Below are 12,143 nucleotides of genomic sequence, written 5' to 3'. Positions count from 1 at the left end.
TGCTTGATTTAATAGAGATGGGCAGGCGTATTAAGATTGATGAAATAAATAGATTATAGAAGGTCAATAAGACCCAAACTGTTAGAAGTCTGATAAAACAAATGAACACAGTAATCAAGAGTATTAGTAGAAATTCATGTGATGTAACAGAAGTAAACAGGATGTATTACTGTGCAGCTAAATTACTAACAGATAAAGTCTTACCACAAAAATACATGGCAATAAGGGAAAGGAAGGAAATAAACCAAATGTCATCATGAACGTATTGAACAGAGAAAACTAAAACACAATTAAGACAGGCAGTGTCACTGTTAGAAGACAAAACAGATCAGGGAACAGATCAACTGAAATACTTAAAAAATAGAGGGGATAAAAGCAATGTGCAGTATTAGAACAGACCAGGATCTACTGTACACTACTGCAAATAATAAATTAAAGATATCAGCACAGGCAGAAAAACTTAGAAGATATTCAGATAAATACAAGGGAAAAGTACAAAATATGCAATTCACTGATGACCCAAAAAATTTGTATAGAGAATAGGGAAACAAAGCAAAAGGAATAGAAACACCACCAAAAAGAAGAAGAAGAAGACACATTTTGGAAAAGTATCTATGAAGACCCTGTGGAACATAACAAAGATGCTGAATGGAGGAAAGAAGTAAAAGAAACAGTAAGAAGTTCAAATGTACAGGATAAAAAATTCTATTAAGTAACAGCCAGAAAAATTTAAACAAATTAAGAAAAGCTCCTACCTGGAAAAACCCAGGCCCAGAAGCAGTACCTAACTTCTCGCTAAAAGTATTAAAATCTTTACATGACGATTTAGCCCTGAGTAAGAACTACTTATATGGACCCTGAAAAAGACACTAACCTGGTTAACAGCAGGAAAAAAAAATACTCCTTGAAAGTGAACTTGCAAGCTATCCTAAAAGCTATAGACCAATAACTTGCCTTCTAGCAATATACAAGCTATATACTGGAATTGATGCTGACAGACTTTATACTCATTTAGAAAAAAACTCAGTTATGGCAATATAACAAAAGGGTGACAAAAAAGTCAAACAGAAAGAAGAACCATTTATTGTTAAATAAAGTTATAATGGAAAATTGTAAAAGGGGGAAGAATCTAAGTATGGCATGGTTAGATTACAAAAAAGCATTTGAAATTATCCCACTTTCATAGATGAAGGCGTCCTTACATATGTGAAAGATACGCCCTACATTGATCAATTACATTACACTGAACATGAAACAGTAGTAAGAAACTTTGCAACTAAGCCACGATAAAGGACAATTTATTATCCCAGGAATAAAAAATGAAAGAGGGATATTCCAGAGTGAATCTTTGTCACCGTTGCTCTTTTGTCTTGCCCTTACCTCATTAAGCTACTTAACAGTTTAGGTTATGGTTACAATCTGGCTCCCAGAAAACAACAAAGTGAAAGATGTATTGTCTTTTTGTGGATGATTTAAAACTTTCTTTATCATATGATGAGCTGAAAGCAAAACTGGAAATGCTCAACATTTTCTCAGACAATATAAGAATGTCATTTGGTCTTGATAAATGTGCAAAAACAGCATTTAAAGCAAGAAAGCTGCAGCAGCTTGAAAATATCAGTCTAGGATAGCAATATGGTATACAGGAACTTGAGCAGGAGGGAGTGTATAAATATTTGGGAATTGATGAATGATTGACAGTAAAATATGAACAAATGCAAACAAAACTCAGTAAGGAATATTTTAGAACACTAAAATTAGTACTGAAAACAGCCCTGACATCTAGAAACAAGGCAAAGCTATAAACAAATTCTTTTCTTCCTGTTCTGACTTACAGTTTTGAGGATGATTGACTGGCCACAAAATGTATTGCAACAGTTGGACATTAAACCAAAAAAATGCTTCATGCTTATATCAAATGATATATAAAAAGCAATGTATACAAAGATTGTATATTCCTCGTTCTGAAGGAGGTATGGTCCTCCTCAAAATTGATTACATGTATAGATATGCAATCGTAGGACCACATACATATTTGCTAACCTTACCAGGCCCAAACATAGTGAAAATTTTAAAACATGAAGATAACAAGGCTAAGGTGACTTTGTGCTTACTTTAGCAGAAGCATATTGGTGTCAAGCGGGAACAGAAATCAAACCAGAATTAGACAAAAATCAGACAATGTGCCAAGAAAAACAAAAGAAAAAATATCAGGAGAAGGATCAGATGAGAACACAAGAAATGCATAAATATATTTGCAAGTACAGAAAACTATTGGAATAACCTCATGTCAATCAGGATATAATGCAGGAACGATTAAGGAGAGGTGAATATAAACCAATAGATAAAAGGTTAAAATTGGCTGCCCAGGAGAATATACTGCATACACATTGGTTTACAAAGTCCATTAAATATGTGGGAGAAACAGACAAGTGCAGGTTCTGTAAAACAGAACTGGAAACAGTCACATATCTTGTTGCTGTGTGTATAACACTGATGGCAGAGGGCCTATATACTGAAAGGCATAACAATGTGACAGGACTGTGCATTGTGGATTGTGCAAACATTACAACACTGAAGTAGCTGAGAAGCACTGAAACAGTTGCCACAAAGCTTTATAGAGAATGATGACATTGATAACACATGGGATCACTCATTACCAACAGTTCAGAAATAAGTGCAAGAAAATTAGATATAGTAGTCCATGAAAAGAAAACAAAAGCAGCACTGATCACTGAAGTTGCTATACATAGTGCTAACCATGACTTACATAAAGAGAGACACAAAGTCATAAAATACCAGGAGGTGCAGGAAGAAACAAGGGAAATATAGGAGGATACCAAGACAGTTCCAGTAGCAGTAGGAGCTATGGGTCTCATATAAAATAATTTACAGTCATACTTAACTACTGATATATATGCAACTCTGTAAGAATTGCTGAAGGAGTCTAGTCTAAGCTCATTGTGGATGCTGTGAAGGGCACTTTTGACTAACATCAAAGATAGAATCAATACTACTTTCACAAACCTTAATCATGCTTTGACTTAGGAACAGGGTCCATTCCCATCATGGTATTAGAAACACAAAAGACTTGTATAAATTAAAAAGCAATATACCATCATCTGCAGGTATACTGTCTTTTTTATCATTTTAATCTATGTATTATTTTCTTCTTTACAAAAGGCCTTATTGAAAACTCACACCTTTAGCAGCCACCTTGTTAACCTTCAACTTAGCAAATTTAATAGAGTCCTTCCCCTATAACTTCTTTAGAAATTCCTAAACTACTCCTTACTTTGTATAATTAAAGCCCTCATCCTCCCTCTTTAAATTCTTCATATATCATTATTTTTAATGATAATACTCAGTAAGGGAAACACAGTGTCTTCCCTATCTTTCACTACATGTCTTTGTTTCTTTATCCCTTGTCTCATTCTCTCTGTGCTTTTGTTATATATTTCAGCTTCTAGTTTATATGCCTTTATGTAACTTTAGCTATTTTTGTATCCTGTTTCATACTGACATCTTTCTTTTTTCTTTGAATATAATATTAGAACTTCAATTTCTAATTACAGGTAAGCCGTAACCTTGTCCATAACAGCAATATAACAGGATTAATCTCACGTTCATGCTTTATCATATCACTATTCAGTCTGATTATTCCTTTTCCTCTAAACCCCAGTTTCTAAACAATTGTTTCTACATCCTCCTTATCTGTCCATTTCAAAACATGTAATGCATTATAGTATTTATTGCAGGCCTCCTACACATCTAAGAACCACTATATGTTTTCAAAACAGCAGACAAGAACTTTCTGAAGGCTTTTATTACCTTTTTTTATTTTTATTTCTTCTGTCTTCTAAAGCACAGTTAAAGTCACTTACCACCAAAACAGCAGCATTCTTCATGACATAAGGTTTATTTTTCTGGAACAATTCAATGCCCTTTTTATTGTAAAAAGGCATAATTCTTTCAAGACACGTCATAAATTATTACTTTCTCACTTCCTCTTAGATAAATACCATTTATCACTTTCATTCATTACTTTTCAGTCATAGTTGCAACATGTGCAGTCCTCAGCCCCTAAAAAACAAATGATTCCCCTTCCAAAATATATTTCTTTTTCCCTTTCTTTCTAATAAACTTAAAGTCCTGTAGGCAAACTACTAGCATTTCAAATTATAACCACTCAAGAATAATGAGCCACCTGATTACTGTTTTAAGAATGGCAACATTAAGTGGAAGTAATGAAACTGATTTGTACATTACTCCTGTTTAGCCTTTATTTACCTGTTTTCTTCATTTTCCTGTTTTCTTTGTTTTTCCTTTATCAGCATTTAAACAAAGAATGCTACCGTTAGACTCTAACAGGTGTTCATGGTCAGTTTCCTCTCTCTTTTATCCATATGCATATATATATATATATATATATATATATATATATATATATATATATATATATATAAAACACCAAACCGAAAGTCCAGTACCACTATAATATACACATTACAAAAATGTGTAATGAAAACGAAATAAAGTGAAGTCCAGGTATTACTTTAAGCATCATTTATTCAGGCTAATGCCAATTCTGACACAAGCCCAAGGCCGACAAACAGTCACAACAACAAGAAACTCCAAACCGGTTTCGCCCCTTGGCATCCTCAGTGGAATGATACAGTCCCTTTCAATACATACATTTAAATACCCATTTCTTAAAGACAGAGGGTGAAATCAACTTACTTTTTCAACATGTATTAAACAATACACATTAAATACATCCCCCTTGTTTTCGATGTCTCCATTGTAAGTGGATTCATCCATATATTAAACTCAAATACGTCTCATCAAAAACATGATCACATTTCACCAGCATTTAATATATACATTCTTATAAATGTTCATTCAACCCAGGTTTGTACAGTGCCCCCAAATTTATAACCCAAAGCCTTTTTTTCTTATCTAAAAAGGTTTGTTTTTGAACTTCAGAAAAATTAGTGCTCCATACAGAATCTATACCTACAAATATAAAATTAGCTGTTTGTCAGCCATGGGCTTGTGTCAGAATTGGCATTAGCCTGAATAAATTATGCTGAAAGTAATACCTGGACTTTTACTTTATTTCGTTTTCATTACAAATTTTTGTAATGTGTATATTATAGTGGTGCTGGACTATTGGTTTGGTGTTTTACGTATTGGTACAGTCCGAGCACACAGTGGGCCTACATGCACCAAAAGCTTGTTAGCTTGTTGGGGGTTTTATATATATATATATATATATATATATATATATATATATATATATATATATATATGGGTCTATGTTCTTTACTCGAAAGTAAGGTTCATCTGCAAACTGATTTCCTCGAAAGTGCATTTTGTTGAAAATGCACTTTTGCGGACAAATAAAAAAACTTAAAGATAAAAAAAAAAAAAAACAACACATTAAACACTGATATGCAGGGGGGCAAGCCCCCGCCCCCTACACCCCCTACTTTAATATTCCCTTATCCCCGCTGTACTACGATCTCAACAAGAGTTTCCTTAGTTGTACATCAACAATATACGTTGATGTACAACTAACAGTACATGCTAACGGCATGTTTTTTTTTTGTTTTCTTTCTTCGACAAAATGCACTTTCACTAAAGTAATTTCGACAAAGTATGATTCGATGAACCGTACTGTCAATAAAACAACAAGGACCCATATATATATATATATATATATATATATATATATATATATATATATATATATTTTTTTTTTTTTTTTTCTTTTGGATACTACCTTAAGTGTTACAGACTGACCTTTATTCATTACTTACTTTTGTTTCCCATTCTCAGTCAGAAATGAGCAATGTATTATATTTGATTTCTGTAATTTATTATCCATTACCAACCTGTTTGCAATGAACCTAATATGGAATTGTTTGCACTTACAATATAACATAAGGCAGTTTTCTTTGTCATATCCCAACAGCTTCCATTCAAGTTTTACATTGCTTTTTGGGACATTCCACAATGGCAGCCTCAGTTTAGATGCCTTCTGTAGTATAGTACACATTTAAAATGTTTTAGATAAAACAAGATTTGGAATGCATGTTACTTGCTCTTCTACTAAATTCAGCAAAACATTTCCACTCTCACAAAGGACACACCATCTTTCCCAAGTCAGACAACGTAATTATCTTCCTTAGTGTTTCATTTTGAATTTCTTCTCTAGAAACTGTGTCTGTTTTTAATTGCCAAATCAATTTGCATTTTCACAGCAGTGATGCCTTTTGAAAAAACAAAAATTGGCCCTAGTAAAAACTTTGGCTGAGTGTCTGTCCAAAATCTTTCAAAGGAACCATGGAAAAAAGACTCTATTTAAAGGTGCATCACAAATCATATATATTGAACTGTGATGTCTAAAGGTAAGACCATGGTATTACAAAAGAGTTATTCTGCCTGGTAGACTGTCACATTCACAAAACTGTAAGAAGTTCCCCCTTGCTAAAGGCTCCAATTTTAGAACCAGTGCTTCTTGGCTACCTCTGTGAAATGCCTGTTCTACTTCCCACTACTTTCTAGGCTGGCTTCTGTAACTGCAGTTTTAGGTGAACTTTTGCTGAGGTCATCACATAACCATACATCATTCACAATAGTCAATGACCTTTCCTGCTCCATGCACCAAGCTTTGAGGTAAAAGTTCTTCATTACAATTCATTTCCTTTGCAGCACTTTCTATCATTTGACTCCAAAGTCAGTTGGACTGACTGTCTGCCAACGACAATTTATCCATAAACAGAAACAGACAAGCTATACAGTCTGTATAGCCGTAATCTTATTTTCACTTTTCAAGCACATTCTCCTTCTGTACAGTTTTCCATTCTGAGTATCATGAGTATCGGCCATCCCTTAACACCAAAAATGAAACAGTAAGGGAATTTCACTGGTGTTCTAGCCAAATTTCATATATATATATATATATATATATATATATATATATATATATATATATATATATATATACATACACAATATGTAATGTGTTATATATGTACAGATAACACACCAGCTCTTAGAAATAGTATCACCACCCAAACTAATCAGAGACTGCTTCGATCCTCTAATAAACTTCAAATTCTTACAATCAAAACCAACAAAACAGCAGGAGTATCTCTCTTGGCAAACTCTGCAGGTAGAACATGGAATCAACTCCCAGTTGATATTACTACGCTCTCCTCCCCACGTGAATTTAAGACCAAACTCAAACAACATCTGGCACTAAACTGGCTCTGTCACTGTAACAAACCTGGTCAGCCAACTTTAATAAATGCACAAAAATGTATAAAAATCTACTAGATGTCAATGCTAATGTGTTTTCATTTCTCCTCACTATAACTACTGCTTACTAATGTCATGAAACTGTCTACTTTTGAATGTCAAAATATTAACTGTAATTGCTTACTTGTATTTGTCTGCATTGCTACTTTCACCTTTGTTTCTGTTATATTGTCCTTATGTTTTATTATGTATACTCTGGAGCTTTTCTCCCCGGGCCTCCGCTGAAAATGGACATGTATCCAGTCGGATTATCCTGGTCAACAAATGTAAAATAAATAAATAAATATAATATGTAATGTGTTATATACATATAGTCACATTCTAAAGGATTTTCTTTAATCTTTCTGAATTTTAGAGGATTATTCCTGCTCTATCTAAAAATGCCAGTTTTATGTCCTCTTTAATATTGATACTATAGTGTCATCAGCTAAAGATGCCATTTTGTGGCATACAAGATACTAATTCTGTAGTTTGTTGCATAGTAATGAAAGTTTTGTGGCATTTATGATACTGACATTGTACTAACACTATACTGGCACCTAAAAATGCATGTTTAGAGTTGTGTATGCTACTAACCCTTTGTTTTTACTGAAGAAGTTGTTCTGTTCTTTATGTCATTCCACATCAAGTAGTTTGTACCTTGATGGATGAATATGTCCATCTTTTGATCCCTGGATTATCTTTCACCATCAGCTGGCCAAAGACCTAACCCGGGTAATTTAAAATGGCACAGTATCAATTTACTGAACAGTTAAGTTTACTGAAGAATCTTTTTTTCGCCTGTGGAAAAATAGCCAGACTACCTATGCAGGGGGGTTTCAGAACCTGCACCTCTAATATAAATATAATCAGCTTTGGGGGTCACTGCAGGTTTGACACATATTAATGTCTTCCTTAGCAGTGACTCTCATTTGCCAGATTGTCCACTTAGTACTTAATCTGATATCACAAGTTGCAGAAAGTGCAAGTGCTGCATCCACTGTAAGCACTGTACCTATGATCATTGTATGCAGTGAACAGCAGATTTATATACACCAGAGTCACAGACTGTTAAAGATGTCAGTAATGAAAATGTCTTTGCTGTGATGAAGGGAATGCTTACTCTCTGAACTAGTTTAGGAGTGCTGCCTATGAAGACGGAATGGGTTTCTTATATCTCCCTTAAGAGTTCCCCATAAAAACTGTCATTACTGTTTTCCTCTGTTACAGATGAGTTAATAATTTTTTTATTTGCACACATGTGTGCACACATGCACACGTTCTCTCAGAATGGTACCTGTGGGACAGAAAACTCACAAAATCTGTCTTCCCAAATGTCAGGTTCTAAATCACTGCAGATGTAAAGGACTGTTAACAACAATAAAGAAGTGAATAGAATAATGATTTTTTTTCAAAAGAAACTACTGCTGAAACAAACTGAGAAGTAATGAACACGATAATACAGTGCATTAAAATAAGCGGAGATTCTGGACACCAGTAAGTCATACCCTCCCTAACAGTAGTCACTGGCAATGATCCAAAAAGATATTTGGTAGCACATCATTCTGACCAAAACATGTAGGTATATAATCTATTAAGAGAAAGTTCATGATGGTATGTAGTTTGACAATTCATAGTAGTAAAAATTCTTCTGTAATTTAATTAGTAGGTGAGCAGCAGTGTTTCTGTTTTAAGTCCCAGGAACCATGATTCACGACTAATCTCTGATTACTATTTGTCTGTTATGAATGTTTTTGTTGTGTTCATGGAGTGTCTCTGGGTGTTCCATTTTCCACCTACCTTCCCAAAACAAATGATGACTGGTTATTTCAGATTGTCCATAAATGTTTGACATTTCCCACTGGTCTTGCAGCTAAATATTTTGGCTTTGTGAAGGTTCAGTTTGATTCATGTTTAACAAGCAAACAAATACATTCAGAATGAAAAGCCAGTCTGAAAGTGTCATAACTCTAAGGCACAATGCTGCATAAACTAATTTCCAGAATTCCACAGTGTATACCTATGTTCTAATAATATTATTGCTAGCTTTAGGTGAAATAAATAGAAAAATATTTTGCTTGTTTGTTTAATAGGACATGATATTACCTTCATTGCCAAAGTTGATGCAAGTTCCCTGAGAACAAAACCAGCAGTCAAATGGTTTAAAGGGAAATGGCTGGATCTTCAAAGCAAATCTGGGCAACACTTTCAGTTTAAGCATAGTCATGACCGTGCCACTAATGTAAGTAGCCAGTTAAAGCATTCATTATTATTATTATCATAGCAAAATGATTATTTCTTCATAAAAAGAAACACTGTTCCTAATCTAGATATATTTTGGTGGTTACCTTCAGTAGATTCTGTACATTAAGACATGTAAAAATGTCGTCCTTAATTTTGGATTTCTCATGATTGGAAAAGGCCATTTTTTGTGTGTGTGTGTGTGTGTGTGTGTGTGTGTGTGTGTGTGTGTGTGTGTGTGTGTGTGTGTGTGTGTGTGTGTGTGTGTGTTTTGTCGGACTTGAGTAGCTGTGCAATAGTAGAGTGATGGAATTCTGATCTACCACATAAATCCAACAAAGAACATGTGGGGTTAACATGATTTGAAATGTTGTTGAACAATTCTATGGTAAATAATAGTTCAGTTCAGACATAGCCTGCAATTTCATTTTAGATGCAACTCCTGTTACAAGATTTGTACGTTTTCTTTTCCTTTTGTTTCTTTTTAGCATTCTTGTATATTTCACAGTTTCTATGACTTTTATGATATGAGTAAGCCCTTTAGTGAATTAACAGTCATCATTTTGCTCCCAACCTGTGAACTCTGGTGTTAAAGAGCTCATCAGCAGTCCGATGACAAAATGAGGCATGGATGAAAACGTGGATTTAGTTTGTTTGTTTTTTTTCTGTAAATGTCATTTTCTACCATAGCTTTAGTTGCTGCTAATAGCATGGTATGTATATTTGCTGTAACCACGACTCATAAACCTAGTCTGCAATGTGTCTAGGGCTGGTATGCAGTAACAACAGCATATTACAGCCCTACTCAATTCACAAATCTCCAGGGAGTGTCAATGTAAACCACTGCATACTTGAAAGGTCCAGTGAAGTCATGTAGCATATTCCATGATTTACAAATGTTTCAGTCATAAAATATAGTCTATATGTAAGTCCAAAATCTACAGCCTACAAGTTTGGAGTGGGCAGACTGCAGAAAAAACATGACACACATTCACAATGTGCTGTAACACTGATGTGCTCAGCAGAGCATGACTGAGCATTAACATCATAATAAAAATGGTGACATTGCTTTAAAGACGTGAAAACTCTAAGTGCACATTACAGCGTACATAGGTAGGCATATCGAGCAAAGCAAAGAGTGTGCCTCATATACCCACAGGTGCCAATGTAGTCCAGCAATAGAAAATACAGCACCACAAAATACTTAATTTATGTACTGTACTAAAACCACAGTCATTGCACCACAGGAAATGCAGCACCACAGGAACATTTAATTTATGCACTATATAAATGTAGCCCAAACCACAGTCATGGCATCACAGGCTGAAGCATTTAAGAATTTCTGATTCCATAAGTGCAAAATGAGGAATGCCCAATGGTATGCTGCCTTCCCTCCAATGTACGCATCTATTGTCCCTCACATTTTTTAATGAGAAAAGTAATTCTTTATACTCTGATCCTGTGTCTTGGAATATTGTGCAAGTAAGTACACATACCATTTAAGTTCTTCTGGGTATTTTTGCTGTTTTCTGTATCTACATTCACCAAAGAGATCTATGTGTATTTTAGGTACACGGGAGATATATATTAAGAATTTATTATTGTATTAAGTTTGCTTAATGCATATTTTTCCTTGAATGATCTAAATAAAATAAGCAGCATTCTGAACAAAGACTTTACTGTGGCTTGTCTTCTACTTAAGATTTGTTTCACTATTAGAACAGGTGTTAAATGCTGACTGATTTTAATTTGTTCAGGTTTTATCATAACCTTTCATTTCATAGTGGTGTAGACTTGTTGATGCCAATGCTTTTCATTTGCATATTTTTTGAAATTTTTAAATTAATGTAATAGTTTGTTCAACTGAATACTTATATCTTTTTAACCTACAGATGATAAGTTGGTGTGAATGACCTGAGACGTACCTCCCTGGACTACATGAAAAGAGACATAGAGGAGCTCTCTAAGCATGTAGCCCAGGCTGGTATGACCCTGACCTTGAGCAGCATCTTACCCTCACCAAGAATGATGCCACAATATGAAGACAAGATGATCAATTTCAACAATTGGCTTAAGTATTGGTGTCATTCAAAGGGGATCCAATGCCTGTCAGCTTGGGATGATATGCACGACAAGCCACGATGCTTTGCTAGGGACGGCTTGCACCTGTCACCCCTGGGCTTTCGGATATTGGCAAAGGCTCTTGCTACCCCCATAGTGCCTTTTTTAGGCAAGGCTCAAAAGACAAAACCACCTCCATAGGTATCACAAGGGATAAGAAACTAAGAGTAATGCTACTCAATGCCAGAATTCTAAACCTCAAGATGCACGCACTCGAAACTCTCCTTAGCATGGAGAACATCGATATCTGTGCAGTAACAGAAACCTGGTTCAGGACTCCCGAGAGCACCCCAGCACTACCAGGTTATACCTCATACCATGCTTTTCGGCCCCAAAACTTGGACCGAACCACAAAAGGAGGGAGAGTATCGATATTCATCAAAGATACCCACACCTCCAGGTTGGTGGCAAAGCACGAAGCATCAGAGACTATCCATGTGCAACTAACAGTGGGTAAAACTGCCTTCCAGTTTATA

At 34.9% G+C, this 12,143-nt stretch overlaps 1 protein-coding gene across 1 annotated transcript in view; it reads left to right on the top strand.

The window, feature by feature from the left end:
- Nucleotides 1–12,143, top strand: part of MYBPC2 (myosin binding protein C2) — a 591,519-nt gene that overhangs the window by 113,767 nt on the left and 465,609 nt on the right. Inside the window, exon 5 of the mRNA XM_044059467.1 lies at nucleotides 9,399–9,547. Within this exon, the coding sequence (XP_043915402.1) occupies nucleotides 9,399–9,547 (149 nt within the window). The remainder of the gene's footprint in view (nucleotides 1–9,398; nucleotides 9,548–12,143) is intronic.

This window comes from Protopterus annectens, chromosome 17.part0 (genome assembly GCF_019279795.1).
Source record: "Protopterus annectens isolate FY-2018-M chromosome 17.part0, PAN1.0, whole genome shotgun sequence".
Classification (NCBI taxonomy): domain Eukaryota; kingdom Metazoa; phylum Chordata; order Ceratodontiformes; family Protopteridae; genus Protopterus; species Protopterus annectens.
This window is presented reverse-complemented; position numbering and strand designations above follow the sequence as displayed.